This window comes from Physeter macrocephalus, chromosome 21, assembly GCF_002837175.3.
Source record: "Physeter macrocephalus isolate SW-GA chromosome 21, ASM283717v5, whole genome shotgun sequence".
Classification (NCBI taxonomy): Eukaryota; Metazoa; Chordata; class Mammalia; order Artiodactyla; family Physeteridae; genus Physeter; species Physeter macrocephalus.
In genome coordinates, this window is record NC_041234.1 from 2,836,314 (window position 1) to 2,854,964 (window position 18,651).

The 18,651-nt window shown below is 35.6% G+C and overlaps 1 protein-coding gene across 2 annotated transcripts in view; it reads left to right on the forward strand.

Annotated features, from left to right (window-relative positions):
• Positions 1-18,651, forward strand: part of CDKL5 (cyclin dependent kinase like 5) — a 182,853-nt gene that overhangs the window by 47,195 nt on the left and 117,007 nt on the right. For both annotated transcript variants that reach the window (XM_055081670.1, XM_024115266.3), the window contains exons 3-4: positions 9,896-10,125; positions 12,655-12,689. In XM_055081670.1, the coding sequence (XP_054937645.1) occupies positions 10,062-10,125; positions 12,655-12,689 (99 nt within the window). In that variant the 5' untranslated portion in view covers positions 9,896-10,061. The remainder of the gene's footprint in view (positions 1-9,895; positions 10,126-12,654; positions 12,690-18,651) is intronic.

An 18,651-nucleotide genomic window follows, 5' to 3' on the forward strand; every position in this document is an offset into this window, starting at 1 on the left:
GTCTTAAAGCATTTCAGGTATGAAATGTATCTAGGCCAATGGTCTTGAATTCATTTGAAGCCTGCAGGTGTTCTTCAACAGTCTTGGCCTTCAGTTCCTTCTCTTTTTTTCCATCTGAAAGTTAGCGTTTTGTTTTTTGTTTGGTTGGTGGCGTTTTTTGTTTGTTTTTTGGTTTTTTTGGAGTAGAGGACAATATCTTAGACCACATTTTCTGATCTACATCAACCCAGCAAAATCTAGGTGGTTCCCAACTTCTGTAAGTTTGTTCTAAATTCAGTTATTTAGAATTTGGATATCAGAACAAATTATCCCATAGAAACCATGATAAAATCCATACGTTTTCATGCAAGTACTTTCAAAACCTTTTACACCAATAGTGTATCTTAAATAGTACAGTGTTAGTGTGAACTCTGAATTTCTCTGATCCCAGTTTAGTTGTCTTTTTCTATCTGAACCTTGAGGCCCTCAGATTCTCAGGAATGGCTGGGAGTTTAGTAGGGTTGGCAGTGCTAGGAGAAATATCAGGTAACTGGGTAGGAGGTACATTGACTGGATTTCCTACCTTGTGGAAGGATTCTAAGGGTAAAGGGTGGGGAGGCAACCTACATGTTTCACAGTTTGAAATTTTTAAAAATTCATTCATTTATTTATTTATTTAATTGGAGTATAGTTGCTTTACACTGCTGTGTCAGTTTCTGCTGTTCAGCAAAGTGAATCAGCCATACGTATACATATATCCCCTCTGTTTTGGATTTCCTTCCCATTTAGGTCACCACAGGACAATGAGTAGAGTTCCCTGAGCTGTACAGTAGGTTCTCATTAGTTATCTGTTTTATATATAGCAGTGTGTATTTGTCAATCTCAATCTCCTAATTCATCCTACTCCCCTTCCCCCTTGGTATCCCTACATTTGTTCACAGTTTGAAAATTTTATGCTATTAAACTGTGTGTATTTTACTCATGATACTCAAGTATCAGTTTGGTTTAATGGGAACTGAATTCTAGAGAATGGATTGATGAATCAAATTACTCTTCACTATTGGGGAAATAAAGCAAAATGAAGATCCTATTAAATATGTCAGGTGGTCCCATGAAGGAAGAAAACTAAATAGGAGTGAGGAGTGCATTATCTCCTCACTTAGAGTCAACATAGAGAATTCTCTGCAAGAGAGTAGGATGTTTTTTTCATAAGGCTGTGCTTTCCACGGAAATGGTTTCTTTCCGTACGTGGGTCACGAGTTTTAAGATGCTTTCAAACCATTCGAACTCTCTTATTATAGCAGAAGTTTTGTCATGTACCAAATTCATTCCTATCCAATTTCAGTGACAAAATGGCTCTCTCATTTGTATGTATAAAAACAGTGCCAGAAACAAAAACAAAACTCATGATTCAACTGATTTTGTACTTTCTTTGGGAAGAAGAAAAGACCCGTTGAGATGAAGATTATAATTTCAGCAACAGAGGAAACATTCAAGGCTCAGGCAGCTCTTAAATTCAATACTAATAATATATGAAATAAATTATAAGCGTTACATTTCTGTCAGTTCTTGTAGTTACCTGCTTGCCAATGCAGAGACAAGATTGCTTAATTCTAGGTATCTTTCTTAGTGCAAGACAAATCCACTTTAAAAAGCATTCTGTTGTTTGTTTACAAAGTTAATGGTTAGTAATCAGAAACTCAAACGATTTTTGAGAGATTCTTACAATCTTTTTGTTGGAAGGGACCTTAGAGGACATCTAATTTAATACACAACTCTTTAATACCACGGCCAGGCCAGACTGCTTCCAGCGGGCTCTTCCTGCCCCCTGCAGGTCCCCTTCTAGTGTGCTGTGCTTCGAATTACAGATCTTTTCTGTTCCTTGTATTTATCGGGCTCTCTAAGACTCTGTACTGCCTTGAACGCTCTTCTCACATCCCTGTTCCCATGGCTGGCTTCTTTACATTAAATAGATTTAGATCAAATTTTACCTCCTCAGACAGGGGTTTCCCAGACTACCTTATCTACCTACCCCCCCTTTTCAATCTCCAAAACTCTCTATCATAAGACTGTTTTCTTTCCTTCATAATAATTGTCACTGTCTGGAATGATCATGTTTGTCTGTTTATTGTCTGTCTCCCCTCATTGGCTCCATGAGAGCAGGGGCTCTGCCTGTGTTGTTCATTGCTGTATCCCGAAGCATCTGTGGTGGGCTGGCCCACTCTAGGATCTGAAAGATACTTATAGAATGAATGAGTAACCATTGATGGTTCATCATTGTCCAAATCACTACTGAGCTGACATATGTCTCCTTTTCACTTCTACCACTGATCTTAGGTATTCCCCCTGAAATAACCCAAATCACCTGCTCTACTCCCTCTTTTTCAAAGAGTCTTCACACATTGGGATGCCAGTCATCTCTCATTGAGGGCTATTTTGCCCAGTTTCCTCACCAGCTCCTCCTCTGGCATGGTTTTGGAGTGTGGTCATCATCCAGGTTATCCATCACTGGGAGTTTTTGGTTTTGTTGTTGATACCCAGCACTAGACACATGGCAGTATGTGGAGTCTGGAGAGAGATAGTTCAGGTAAACCTTATTGGATAATGTAATATTGAAATGCTTTATCTTTGATAAAAATTATCTTTTGCCTCCATATAAATGACCACGGAACTATTTATGTACAATGTCATTATCAAAATTACTCTCTGATTTCTTAAAAACTTGTTTTATTGTGGAATATAACAACATAGAAGTACGTAAAACAAATTTACACTCTAATGAATGTCTGTCTAACTTTCACTCAAGTCAAGAAATAGAACATTACCAGTGCCCCGGAAAGCCCTCCTATGTATCTCTTATCAATCTCAACTCCTCCCTAGAGATAATTAATATCCTCATTTTTATTTTAATTTATTTTAAAAAAATAAATTTATTTATTTACTTTTATTTTTGGCTGCGTTGAGTCTTCGTTGCTGTGCGCGGGCCTTCTCTAGTTGCAGCGAGCGGGGGCTACTCTTCGTTGCGGTGGGCTTCTCATTGAGGTGGCTTCTCTTGTTGTAGAGCACGGGCTCTAGGTGTGCAGGCTCAGTAGTTGCGGCATGCGGGCTCTAGAGCGCAGGCTCAGTAGTTGTGGTGCACGGGCTTAGTTGCTCCACGGCATGTGGGATCTTCCCGGACCAGGGCTCGAACCCATGTCCCCTGCATTGGCAGGCGTATTGTTAACCACTGGGCCACCAGGAAAGTCCAAATATCCTCATTTTTAAAAGAAACACTTCCTTGGTCACTTATTTTTTTAATAGATTTACCACTTACATATGCATACCTAGACAATATAGTTTGTAATCCAACTTTGCCTGTTTTAAAACTATATAAATGAAATAATACTGTTTTATTCGTTTTCTGTTGTTTGTGATAAATAACCACAAGCTTAGTGGCTTAAAACAGCACCCATATATTAGCTCACGGCTCTCTAGGCCAGAAGTCTGGCACGGTGTGGCTGGGTTCTCTGCTCAGGATAGCATAAAGCTAGAATTCAGTGTGTTGACTGGGCTGAGTTCTCTTTTGTCCTTGATTAGTTCCAAAGTTGATTTCCGAGATCCAGCTCTTTTGATCTCTTTATTTCTGTGTTTTCTATTTCATGAATTTCTGCTCTTAATTATTTCTTTCTTTGGATTTATTTTGCTGTTCTTCTATTGAAAACCTCTTGAGATAGATGCTTAGTTTATTTTTTTATATTTTGTGATATATGCATATATGAGGCTTTCAATTCCCTCCCTAAGCATTGTTTTAGCTTCTTCCCGTGAATTTGTATTTTTGTTATTTTTATTTTCTAATTTTAAAAAAAAATTATTTATTTATTTATTTTTGGCTGCGTTGGGTCTTCGTTGCTGTGCGCAGGATTTCTCTAGTTGTGGCGAGTAGGGGCTACTGTTCGTTGCGGTGCGTGGGCTTCTCCTTGCGGTGGCTTCTCTTGTTGCAGAGCACGGGCTCTAGGCGCGTGGGCTTCAGTGTTTGTGGCACGTGGGCTCAGTAGTTGTGGCTCACAGGCTCTAGAGCGCAGGCTCAGTAGTTGTGGCGCATGGGCTTAGTTGCTCTGCAGCATGTGGGATCTTCCCAGACCAGGGCTCGAACCTGTGTCCCCTCTTTGACAGGTGGATTCCTAACCACTACGCCACCAGGCAAGTCTCTGTTTTTGTTACTTCTAAATGTTTGTTATGGTTTCTTCTTTGACTGACTTATGAATTATTTTAAGAATGTATTTATTAATCTCTAAACATATGAATATTTCCTGGTTATTTCTCTTGTGACTAATTTCTTGCATACTTGCATTTTGGAGAGAGATCATCCTTGGACTAAAATCCTTGTAATTTACTTTGAATTGCATTATGGCCTAGCACTTCATCAGGTTTTGTAAATGTTATGTGTGTGCTTGGGAAAAAAATGATATTCTGCAGTCCTTTGCTATACTTTATATTTTCATTTGTTCAACTTTTAAAAATGTTTAAAATCTTATGTATCATGATACTTTTTCTCTTTATACTGTCTGTTGAGTTCCCTTGGTGGTATTCTGTTTTCCAGTTCTGGAATTCTAATTTATTTTTCCAATTTGTTCTTCTGCCTTTTGTACTTTCCAGTTCTGTCAAAATGTTCAACCCTTGGGCTTTTATTAATTCAATGCTACAGTGATCTTGTAGGCTATTTCTGATAATTCTGATATTATAAGTCTTTCTGGGCCATTTCCTGTTTTGATCATTTCTGTTAGTTCTTGTTAATGGTATCTTATTACTTTGTGTATCTGGTTGTCTTTGATTATGTACTGCATGATGTAAACAAGAAATTATCTGTAGCAATATTGTGATGCCTAGGTTCATGTTACCTTCCTGCAGACTCCTGCCCCACTGCCTGCCGCCACCCCTTTCAACCAGACAACTGTTGGTACTAACAATCTGAATGTGGGACCACCTCAATCCAAGGTACACTTAGAGGTTTCTTTAGGTCACTCAGGTGACATAAAGCTGTAATTCAAGTCTGTCCTGGGACTGATTTTTTTTTCTGGTTTCCTTTATCCAAGGAGTATAGCTCTTTGGGGTTTCAGCTCCAAGTGAGTGGTCCTTATCGTACTTCCTTCTTTTGAAACGCTTTTTAAAAAATTATTTATTTATTTATTTATTTATTTATTTATATACAGCAGGTTCTTATTGCTTATCTATTTTATACATATTAGTGTATATATCTCAATCCCAATCTCCCAATTCCTCCCCCCCACTTTCCCCGCTTGGTGTCCATAGTATGTTCTCTACATCTGTGTCTCCATTTCTGCCTTGTAAAACGGTTCATCTGTACCATTTTTTTTGAAACACTTTTGCCTTTGACCTTTTTGCCCCTGGATTTATAAAGGTTTCAAGAGCAAGTCTGTTTTTCTCCCATTTTTTCTGAATCTTCCTTCAAGTGTCTGTGAGCTAAAACTGTTTTGGGTGATTTGGATTACCTCTCTGGGTTCTGTTCTTTTGCCTTGATTTCAGCCAGGTAATTCTTCATCATCTTGTTAAGTGTTTGGGGCTTTTTAGGCTGTTCTTTAAAAGTATTCCCTCCAGCATTTGTATTTGTCCTCAAAGGGACATTTCATCCAAGTCATTTAGTTACTTGAAGCTGAAGTGTCTGAGTTTTTATGCCTTAAAAAAATTAATCAGTGTTATTCATATAAAATTGTAGTTCAATCCAGTTTGGCATAAATTTTTTTCCTCAGTATGAATACTGGTAGTTAAAAGACTGTTCTTGACACCTGTGTTATATATTTACTCACACATTTAAATTCTGATTCCCAGTTTGCATTGGTCGATTTTGATTTCCATAGAGAATAGGTGGGACCAAATGTTCTTTATATATACATACTTACATACAGAACTTTTGGGGGTGCTGAGTCTTCTTAGTAGGAATAATTTAGTATTTATCTCTAGTTTCCTTTGAAATGAGCCATACCATTATTGACAGAGAGTAGAATATTTAAATGTTTCCTGGGTGTTCTTCCAAATCAGCTGTAGAAAATGAAAGAATGATTCATTCTCAGAAACACTCTGAGCATCTTTTACCTGGAATGTGACTGACTTAGATCTTCATATGGCTGGCTCATTCTTGTTATTGATGTTTCACCTCATATGTCACCTTTTGAGAGAGGGGGCTGTCTGTCTGGGTAACTCCTCCTTTTTTCTCCCTTCATAACCTGTATCACTATCTGATAATGATCTTGTATTTTTTTCCTCCCTCAGTAAAATGTGAAGCTCCATGAGGGCAAGGACCTTGCCTATCTTGTTCACCACTGTCTCGCGTGTCTTATTTACCCATTCTTTGAGTCATGTTAGGCAGTGAGTAATTTTTTGTTTAATGAATGAATAGAACAAATGTTTATTTCTTTTGAAATTGTGACATTTTCTCTAGATGTCACAGTCATCCTTTAAAAATTTGTGATTCCATTGAATTAAAGTTGTTTTCTAAAATAAGTATAGTGTCTGCTTTCTCTTGCCTTTTTTCGAAAACATTTTTTGGTAAATATTGAATGAAAAATCAGACAATAAGAATCTGACCTAAAGTAAATATTAGCGTGACAAATATTTAGCATTAGGGACAACTGTGACTTTGTTATATATCGTGCTGGAAGGAGGTCAGTGTGGCTGGAGTGGAGCAAGCCAAGGGAGAGAAGAGTCAGAGATGACATCAGAGGAGAGAGGAGGTTAAGACCTGGTGGCTTATGTGGACTTTGACGTTCACTCTTAATGATATGGGAGGCCCCTGGAGGGTTTTGAGCAGAGAAGTGACATGGAGGTGGGTTTGGAGCTATAGGGATTTTGACGTATGGTCTACTTCTGAGCTCTCATATCAGTTCCACTGGCTAATTTGTCTATCTCTGTGCCAAGACCACCCTGTTTTAATTTTTATAGCTCAATTCTTTTTTTAAAATTAATTAATTAATTAGTTTATTTTTGGTTTCGCTGGGTCTTCGTTGCTGCTCACGGGCTTTCTCTAGTTGCAGCGAGTGGAGGCTACTCTTCGTTGCAGTGCGCGGGTTTCTCATTGCGGTGGCTTCTCTTGTTGAGGAGCACGGGCTCTAGGTGCCCAGGCTTCAGTAGTTGTGGCTCGTGGGCTCAGTAGTTGTGGCTCACGGGCTCTAGCGCTCAGGCTCAGTAGTTGTGGCGCACGGGCTTAGTTGCTCCGCGACATATGGGATCTTCCTGGACCAGGGCTCGACCCCTTGTCCTCTGCATTGGCAGGCAGATTCTTAACCACTGCACCACCAGGGAAGTCCTATAGCTCAATTCTAACCCTCAGTATATTTGGTAGAGAGCATCTTGCCAGATCCTCCCGTCAAAGCTGAGCCTTCTTATTTTTCTTATTCGGGAGGGTGTTGGCTGTACTTGGAATTCTGCTCTTCCATATATATTTTAGAATCAGATTATTGTAATTCCTCAGAAAACCCTCTTGGAATTCTGATTGGAATTGCATTGATTGTATAGATTAATATGGAGACAATTGATATTCTTATAGTATTGAATTTTCTAGCCTTAAAATTGGGATAACTTCATTGATATATGTCATCTTTAATGCCTTTGAATAAAGTTTATATATATACACACATGCACACACACAGATATATGTGTGATCTATATATGTTTATGTGTGTGTGTATATATATATATATATATATGAATAGAGGTCTTGAGTGTCTTTTATGTTAAATCCCAAGTGCCGTTTTTGTTATTGTAAAGATGATTTTTAAAAATTACATTTTCTGTTTCTTATTGATGTTTACAAATACAGTTGATATTTGTATATTGAGCTTATATTTAGCTACCTTGTTAACACTTATAATTCTAATAATTTGTAGATTCCTTTGAATTGTCTATGTAGACAATAATATCTGTGAATTCTATTACGTTTTCCTCTTTCCAGTCCTATATAGTTTATTCATTTATTTTTTCTTATTTCACTGAGCTGTCTGGAACCCACTAGGATAATGTTTAATAGTAATGTTAATAAGTATTAATAGTAGGACTTCTTGTCACGTTCCTAATTTTTAAAGGGACTATCTAAATATTCCACATTTAAGAATGATATTGTAGGTTTTTGTCGGATAGTTTTATCAAGATATGAACATTTAAAAAGCATTTAATTATGGACATTTTAGAAGGTTTACATTCCTACTATTAGTGTACAGAACGGCATACTTTTGCGTGTCAGTAGTTTACACCACCTGGGGTACTCATATATTTTAAAAGTTTCAAATTTCATAGGCAGCAAAGAAAATTTCTTTACTGGTTTAGATTTATTTCTTCCTTTTAAACCAATATTATATATTGATACAGCTGTTCTTCTTAAAGATAGGGTAGGTTTTTTTGAAACAGAAGAACTTATTTTGAAATAATTTCAGATTTAAAGTTGCAAAGATGGTATAAAGAATTTCCTGTTTCATAGACCCTTGACCCTTATTCCTCAAATGTTAATATTTTACCATATTTGCTTTATCATCCTCTCTCTCTCTTTCTCTTCCTCCATACACATATACATATTTTTTTCGGAACGGTTTAAGTTGCAAACTTTATCTCTAAAAACTTTGGTGTTCTTCCTTTTTTTTTTTCTGGTTAAGCTTTTTATTAGTTCCTGTCTTATTCTAGAGATCTGGGCTGTGCCTTATTTATTTATTTTATCAAAATATAATTGACATGTAACATTGGTTTCAAGTGTACAGCATAATGATTTGATATTTGTATGTACTGCAAATTGATCACCACAGTAAGTCTAGTTAACATCCATCACCATGCATAGTTACATATTTTTTTCTTGTGACGAGAACTTTTAAGATTTATTCTCTTAGCAACTTTCAGATATACAATACAGTATTATTAACTATAGTCACCATGCTGTACATTGCATCCCTAGGACTTGTTCATTTTATTACTAGGAAGTTTGTACCTTTTGAACACCTTCATCCATCTTGTCATTTCTTAAAGCAAGAGCATTGTTTTATGTAACCACCTTACAATTGTCAAAACAAAAAAAAATTATCATTGATACAATATTACTATCTAATCTGTAGACATTTAAATTTTATCAGTTACCCTTTATAGCAAAAATTTTTTTTTCTTGTCTAGGATCCAATCCAGGATCATGCATTATATTTAGTTATCATGACTCTTAATCTTCTTTTCTGGAACAGTTACTCAGTTGTTCCTTGTCTTTCATGATGTAGACATTTTTAAAGAATACAGGTCAGTTATTGAGTAGAATGTCCCTTAGTTTGGGCTTGTCTGTTGCTGCCTATGGTTAGATTCATGTTTTACCTTTTTGGAAGAATGTATGTGTGTATGTATATTTACATACACATTTATATCTATTTCTACATCTGTCTATATTAAGAACTGACCCTATATGGTTAGCTCTTATTTCCAAACTTTCCCCCTTTTCATCTTTGTAACTTCCTTTTATGAGAATGAGACCAAACCCACATTATCCACAGTGTATTTACTTGTTTGCTCAATCCTAGAATTTACATGAAGAAGTTTCATATCTCTGTGTAAAAACAAATAACTGAGTATAATATTTGTTTATATTTCTTTTTGTCTTTAGTTCAAGGAGAGTATGTAGTTAAAATACTGCTTTCAGAAGTTACCTGTGGTTAATTCTTTTCCCCCAGCCTCCTTCAGTGTAGTTATATTATCCATTTCAAATACAGTTAGGTACATTTTTTCATTTGTGTTTCATTTTGGGTTCTTCCCTCCTATTATTATTAGCAGCAGCAGTAGTAGTAGTAGTAGTATATGAAACATTAATGTGGTTTTAAAAGAACTGTACAAAAAGATTGGTTAGGTTATTAGAGTACTGAGAAATAAAACTTATGACTTTTAATTGTGTTTGTTCTTTCAGGGAATCATTTAATACTTCACATTAGGACAAATATGTGAAAGTTCCTGCCAACCTGTGAGAATTTCTTCCTTTGGACATTTTTTGTTCTACTTACTGTACAACTTTCTTAGAAGTTCTTTTTTGATGCCATGTTCTGTGGCTTGCATCCAAAGAGGAGTTTGTCTTCATGAAGATTCCTAACATTGGTAATGTGATGAATAAATTTGAGATCCTTGGGGTTGTAGGTGAAGGTAAGTTTAGCATTCCTTGAGTTTTTGAGCAGTGTACAATTATATCTACCACCAAAAAAGTTATTAATTCAGATTCTGTTAACCTTTATCAATTCACATATGTGCCTAAGAGTAAAATCTTAAAAGTAAAGTTACTCTTAAACTATTTGGGTCTTATTCTCCAATTGAACGTTAGTAACATTTAAAAATCCTTTAAAGTTTAAGAAATCAGAGATTTCTTAAGGCTGCCTTCATTTCATTCTTTTCATTAGCAATCATGATTTCTTTAGTCTACATTTTTTTGGTTACATTTACTTTTTATGTCAGCTAGGCTTATTTTGACTAACTTAAAATTTGTATGTTAAATTTTCCTTAATACATGATAAATAAATGAATAAATAACTTCTATTTGTCTTTGAGAATAACAAACCACATTTTATAAATTCTGAACCACACAATTTGGTCATTTTTTAACATCTCTGAAATCAGATGTGTGTTATAATCAGTAGCATGTCATGGCTTGACTGACAGCACTTTTTCTTTCCTAGTAGTACTAATGCTTATAATCAGTGATAACAGTTTGATGAAATATGGTAATTCATTTTCATAAATCTTCCTGATTTTTCCTTCTTAGTAATTTTTGCTCTTAAAGATAACTTTATGGAGATTTTGATAAATGATTCTGTTAACACGGTATAAGTGATTTATAATTATGGTTTCTTAGCATCTATATCTTTAAAGCAAATATTACAAAAACTTGATATTTCAGAATTTTCAAGTATATTTTGAATTTCAAAAGAAGTTTTAAAATTTACCTATGTCAACAGGATAGATGTTCTGGATTTTAATGTTAAGTTGTTAAATCCTTTTCAAATAAATAGAAACAATTAAAATATTGTCTAATCATTGAGTGTTTGCTTCAGGGTCTGAAGTTTGAAACCATATAAAAAGAATGGATCCTTCTTCCTTCACCAGTCAACTCCTTTTCCTGTTTTTCATTGATATTAATTATGTAGATAAAATTCATTTTCAATGTCTTATCTACTATTAATTTTATAATACCTGCTTTCTTTATTATTTTTATTTTTGTTTTTTCAAAAGTATTATAGAGACATGCCGTAAAGCTACTCGCTGGAGAAGGTCAGCTCCTTGGGTGTAACAGGGTTGGAATGTTCCAGATCCTGGGCCTAAGTTTTTCTGGATCATAACCTTGTTTTTCTTAGTATACCCATAGGTGATAATCTTCTCAGGGATCAGCTTAGATTAACTAAAACTACCAGACTGTTATATAAATCAGAATATGTCAGTTTTAAGTCGTAGTCAGACCCATCATTGCTCTATGTTTTTTTTTCTTTGTAAACTACCTCAGATGCTTTTCTGGCTATGAAATACATATATATTTAGGAAATTAAAAACTGTCAAGCAAACTCTACATCCCTGCAGCCTAAGCAGTGCATTTTTACCCCACAGAAAAACTAGCATGGGCAGTTAAATGAGGATTGGATGATTGCCTGGTGATTGTGGAGTTGAGTTGGATGGCTGTAATGGCTGGGTTCATCCTAACTGTGATAATAAGATTCATCCATCTCTACCGGGTGAGGGAGACTTATTCTGGCTCTCCAGGCTCTCTTGGAGACACATTTCCTAATTTCATCTCCCTGAAGTCCTCTTCTCAGAGATGAACACGGGCTTTGCCTGTCTGTAAATGTCAATCATTTCTACAAACTTCAGTTATCATATATTATATTTTGATTCTCCTAATTAGATTTTTTCACATTATAACTTTTGCCTCAATTTCCTTGCTGTCAACTCTGTGTTCTGCCTCTAAGGAAGTAGCTTACTGGCTAGTTAATAGTATAAGTAACCCAAAAGGTAGTGATGTATCTCATTTGAAATATATCAGAGAAAGTGGGAGTGCTTGGCTATAAATGGCCAGAGATCCTTGGACCCCTCTGCTGGTGCCATTGATTTCAATATTTATGGCAAAAATGTAGCAACTCCTACTAGTTATTAATTGGAATGCTGAGGTGAGGCCTGTACTATTTTGCCAGTCAGGGAAAACATTCCAGTATCTTAGAAGAGAATTTAAATGTCTCCTAGGACAGAGAACATATTTGGTAGGCTCCATGCTTGAGCCTACCTTTGTGAAACCATTAACTCTTAAAGTTTGAGTTCCCTAGAATCTTTTGAGGTAATTTAAATTTACTCTTAAAGTTCTTATGTCCAAATCTTGTCTCTAGAAATTTTTAAGCTTAAGTTTAAAAATGCCTCAAGTGAAATTTTCTTTAAAAAGAGAAACATTTAAGAATACGCACTTGTTGGGGAAATGGGTTGCTTATACTCTTGGTTTATAAAAAATGTATAATAAATATTCATGCTCTCTTTGTATATGGCTCATTGCATTATCACTGCAGAATATTATCATTTTAGGAATCATTATTATACCATATATTGATAACCAATATAAATATAATAGAACTTTGATTCTACAGTCTCCAAGAGCTGTAATTTGTATACATGCCCCTAATTGTTTACTTCTTTTTATTATAGGAGCCTATGGAGTTGTACTTAAATGCAGACACAAGGCAAGTACATAGTTTTTAAAAAGAAAATATCTATATATGTTTAACTGTTTTGAAACTAATGTAGTGTTCTGTGCATGTGGGCATATAATTAAAACTGGCTATGATGATGATGATGCTTAATAAAGGAGAATTAATATGGGAACCCTGAAAAAAGAGACTACTTTGGGTAAGCTTTATCATGATTAAGTAGTTGTTAGTTCTTTACAGTCATGTGCTCTTTTTTTCAACTGACCTGTGTGTAGGTGAAAAGCTGCCTAATGGGAAGAGAGAAAAGATTGTAGAGAAGAAATCAAAGCAGTGACAGATTTAATTTATGTTCAAGTACTTAAGAGCAAGGAGGAGTTTCATGTTAATATTTTTCTTGTAGACCCAGTAACTTAGATTGCTTATTGGGTCAGAATCCAGATTTTGAAGGGTAGTGGATAGGTGTTTGGTTATGAAATAGGGCTTGGGGTAATAGTGTATGATTATGACTGTTAGCTGTGATTGATCACCCTTGAACAGCCTTGAAATGAATCTTATATATATAGATTTTTTGACTATGATTACTAATCACCAGTTATTCAGGGAGGTTATTTCAAGTTTCCATAGGTGTTGCTCAGTGTTGAGCATGTTTTACTCAGAGACTAGCTTTAAGATGGCAAGTGTTGAAGCTGTAACAATTTCAAACATTAGGTTAAATATTTTTCTATTATGGTATACCTAGTTTGAATATTAATATCTGGCCTCATACTATTTTGTGTATAATTTGTTAAGACCAAGGTTTAAAGTTTTTTGTGATATTTTATATTGATATAATTTATATCTGAGATGAGCTTAGCAATTTAGCCTAAGCCATTTAATTTAAACTCTCAAATCTGTCAGTCTGTCATAACGTGTGTGTGTGTGTGTGTGTGTGTGTGTGTGTGTGTGTATACACACATAAAGATGATATAATTTTTATGTTTGCTTTTTCTTTCCCATTGTACAAAATATTACTTACATTTTGAATTTAAGGCTTCATGACAGTTCATGTATTTTGGGTTTTACATCACAAATCTCTTTAATTCAAAGAATTTTCTATTATTCTTGAAATTGGGTGTTTGAGTTATTTTATGTTGATAATAGTTATCTGAAGATCTCTGCCAGTAAATCCTAAAAAAAATGGTTTGAATACTGTTGGCTCTTGATTCAGGATGACTAAGAATTTAAAATAATAAATTAAATATAATCAAAATAAATTTAGCACCTTAAATTCCTAATTAAGAAATATCACTGCAGTTTGAAATTAAACAAATAGAAAGCTCTCTAGTGAAGTGCTGTGCTTTTAAGGAGGTGCCTTCAGTTAAAATAAATTTAGGAAGCTTTAAAAAAATAAAATTCTTGGGTAGATACTACTCAGGGGAAATAGGTTGTTAGTGTCCAAATTAAATTTGACTCTTTCATGAACATAATACCCCTTTTTGTACTATGGCTCTGTTGATACAACATAGCAAATGGAAGCTTCAGTTCTTAGTCTTAATCCTTGAATTTTAAAACCCAGGGATTGCTGATATATAATGCCAAATCTTCCAACAGTATTTTCTCTCAGTCGTTGTCACACTTCTTTCTGTGACCTTTTCCCCTGTACTTTCTTTTTTTTTTAATTAAAAAAACTTTTTTTATTTTTTAATAGATCTTTATTGGAGTATAATTGCTTCACGATAACTGTGTTAGTTTCCGTTGCACAACAAAGAGAATCAGCCAGATGCATAACCTTATCTAAGCTCCCCTGCCTTTTATGTAGAAATAAAGTTTATTAGTTGAATACATTGTTTTTATCTTTCCATATATCTGGTTTACTCATTTGTTAAAACATGCTTGTTAACTGTACCTCGTTCTCATAATACACACTATTAGTGCCAGCAAGATGGGCTCAGAGTGAAAGTGGACGAGAACAGGCATCTCTGCTCTTGGGAAACCGACTCTAATAAATGTGAACTCTGATTCTTAGTGGCCATGTGCAAGGCATTCTGAGTTACAAGGATGAATAAACCATGGTTTTCTTGCCCTTGTATGTCTTATGGTCTGTCTGAATAGATAGAAGAATAGATAAAAAATAACCTGTGAGATTGCTGCAAATGAGATTGCATCTAAAAAAGTACCTCTTTTTACTGCCCTTCACTAAATGAGGGCCCTACAGACCAGCTGTCTGAGTATCGTTGCTTTTTCCTTTCATGTACCTAAAAAGATAGCCCTGGCTGGAAAATTTGAAGCACAAATTAGTGCCTAACTCAGAGTAATATAAAATTCTTTCTAGAATTTGCAACTGTTTAGTCATTAGACTTCTTACACTATACCCTTTTTTCAGCTAGAATCAGACCTTCAAATCTTTACCCCACTATCCAAAAATAGAGAATTTGATGCTTCTGATAAGATTTACCCGTTAGGATCAAACGAATGGATAACTATGAAATCTCATAGTCAAAAATGGATATAATCCTTCCTTTTGTGCTTATTATGTGTAAAGTGATCATGCCCATATATTTTGCATACCTTTTAAATTTTTAATAAAATGCTTATAAAAATGTATAAATCAGGTCTCTTGTGATTACTTACACAGGTATATGTGATCACATGCATAAATTTGATCTCTTTCTGAGAATGTTGGCTATAATTGTATATATAATTAAATAATTCCTAGCATATGGTGTATTTGAACAAGTATGAAAGAAAGTCACTGTTTTAATCTGTGTCCTGTTGCAAGAAATTTAGAGGTCATGTTTATAAACAGATATATCTTGTCTTTCGTGAACATAGTATGATGTTGGGCTATTCCAGACCAAAGATCATACCTCTTAATTTACTGAAATAAATGCTGCCCAATTAAAAAAGAAAAATGTAACTGTACTCTCTTTTTGACAACTTCTGTTTATTGTTATATATACGTATTGGCATGTATACGAACACTCTTATCAGTGACTATTAAACTCTTTATGGAGCTTTATGATTACTCGCCCTTGGAAGAAGTTCTGGCTTGGACCTTTGCCCTGTAAATATGCATTGCTGATTTTCTTTTTCTTTACGTGTCTGCTTTGAAGTGCCTGTGAGAGGGGAGGCATGTTTTACAGTACACTTTTCTTCCCAGAAACCCAAAAAGGTCATCCTCACAACAAAGTAGGGAGAATGGAATGGAGTTGAAATAGGGAGATGCGATTAGAACTTGAGGCAAGAGAGAGGATAGAGAGAGGTTGGAGATTGATGCTAATTGAGCCTAGGACAGAGACGTGCTGATTCATGTAGTTCCTTTCCTATGGCTGGGGTTGACTTATGAGAAGTTTTTGTTTGTTTTGAAGTAGTAGGTAACGAATGCTCTTGAATAGCTAGTTATACAAAGCTGTGAACAATCCAGTACTGGGGAACAGCTGTAAGTATTAAATAAATGATAAACTTGACTTAAATTACAGAACCAAAAAGGAAGGACACTGTAGAGAGCTTTTGCACAGTGGGGGGTCCCTGTGGAGGAATTAAAGATGATCCTAAGGATTTGTGGTAATCTGGAAAAGCATTGGTATCATTTATCTGACTGGGAAACTTGTAAAGGGTGTATAAGTTTGGAGGGAGAGATAATGAGTTTGGCTTTCATAATAAAGAATAAAATGTCAAAAGAATACCAAACCTGATATTATTAAATACCACATATTGAGCAGCTACCATATATGGTAGATAGGCACTCCGTTCGATGTTTTACATTTAATCCCCACAATCCCCACACTCTCATCCCTATTTTACATATGAGGAAACTGAGTCAGAGAGAGGCTATGTAACGGGGCCAAGATTATGCAGCTGATAAGTGGCGAAACCAGGCTTTGATCCGACTCCAGAAATGGCTACCTTGAACCTGAGATGGAAGTGTGAAATGATATGAACCTTCCAAGAGGGAGTACAGAGCAGAGTGAAAGACATGTTTAAAACGATCATACTGAAAGGAGAGGGAGTAGACCTCTTGAAAGCAAGGAAGAAAGATTTTTTTAAAATGGTATTCACCAATAGTGTTAAAAATCCATAAAAAAAGGGGCTTCCCTGGTGGCACAGTGGTTGCGCGTCCGCCTGCCGATGCAGGGGACACGGGTTCGTGTCCCGGTCCGGGAAGATCCCACATGCCGCGGAGCGGCTGGGCTCGTGAGCCATGGCCGCTGAGCCTGCGCGTCCGGAGCCTGTGCTCCGCAACGGGAGAGGCCGCAACAGAGGGAGGCCCGCATACCACAAAAAAAAAAAAAAAAAAAAAAAAAAAAAAAAAAATCAAAAATCCATAAAAAAGATCCATAATGATAAGGATTGAGGGGTGAGAAACTCCATTTCATTTAAGAATGCCAGTTATTAATGACTTCTTTAAGTCAAATGATACATAATGCCAAATTGCAAGAGGGTAAGGAGAGAGTAGATAGAGAAGATCTGGATTGCGTCATTTTTCTCTTTTGAGAGTTTAGAAATTGATATTGAGAGTAGTAGGAAGAATAGATTTGATTAAATATTTTCTAGTTAGGAATACCCATATTTTCCCCAACTAAAAGGCATTCTTTGGATGTTTGTTATTACTTAATATTCACAAATTTGTCTTTTGTTATAAGCCTTCATTTTTAGCAAGCAATATGCATTTTGGATTAATGATTCCATTTTTCTTTTTCAGATTAATTCTATTTTTCCACCAAAAAGCTGAATGATGATTTGGTTACTTTTTTAAAATCAAACTATTTTGAGAAGATGCTTGAGGAAAAGTCAATGAACCATTATCAGTTTAACAGATTATTTATAGTTGCCATATAAAACCATACAGTTATTTTCTACTAGACCAAAATAAACTTATTTTTTCAGGTTTTTTCCCACATTAAATAAAACAGATGTTTTTCTTTAATTTTTAGTTTTAGGTTTTACATGTTATTTGAGTTTTTAAAACTTAAAAAAGATGTCAACAATGAGAAACAGAATATATGGGATATTATATTATTTACTTTGTCATTTTATTCCTCCTTATTTAAATAAAAATAAGATGTAGTTTCTTGCTTTTGTGTGCAAAATTTCTAGCATTTGAAGAAGATTATAGCGAGGCTTGTGGTTTTTCATAAAGATTGTAAGAAGCTGGAAGTATTTCAGTATTAATTGATCATTTTATCATAATCTTTTTTTAAGTAATTGCACTGTCTGAAATTATGTGAATTTACTGCAGGTTATGAAGATTAATGAGATGTCAATGTTAAACTGGACTTCAGGTCAGGAACAAAGATAGTAGGAATCATTAATGGGGGAAAACATCTGCCTCTTCTTACAGAGGCACTCATGTAGAACCGTTACTTCTGTGCAGTTTCCTCTCTTGACCGGGTTTTTGTTGCTGATCCAGCTGACTGTAGAACAGTCTCTGGAAGACGACAACAGTCTCACCAAAATCGTACTTCTTTGTACTATAATATTTTGTATTTCCAATTCTGCTAGTCTGTTGATATAGGAAAAACTACCCATGTTTCTGTTGTCTTGTTATCAGTAAGAGAAACAATGGCTCAGGTGTCAGTTTCCACATGAGTCTGACTTCTTCAGGGAACCAGAAGAATCTGGGGCTTTTGCAGGCTTCCTGGTTGCCTTTATCCTCCCTGGATTTGTTTTTTTTTTTTTGTTTTTGTTTTTTTTGTTTTTAGTAAATCAGATAAGGGAATGGTCAAATTAGAACTAGCCCCACTACTAGCTCTGCATGCATTGTCTACACAGAAGACTTTACCTCATTTGTCCTTCTTATAGTGACTCAGTTCCCCCCTCTACTCCACAGCCCCCCAGTCTAGAGGACGAGTTGGCTGGAGCGCTAGATGGACTTTTTTTTTTTTTTTTTTTTTTTGCGGTTCGCGGGCCTCTCACTGTTGTGGCCTCTCCCATTGCGGAGCACACGCTCCGGACGCGCAGGCTCAGCGGCCATGGCTCACGGGCCCAGCCGCTCCGCGGCATGTGGGATCTTCCC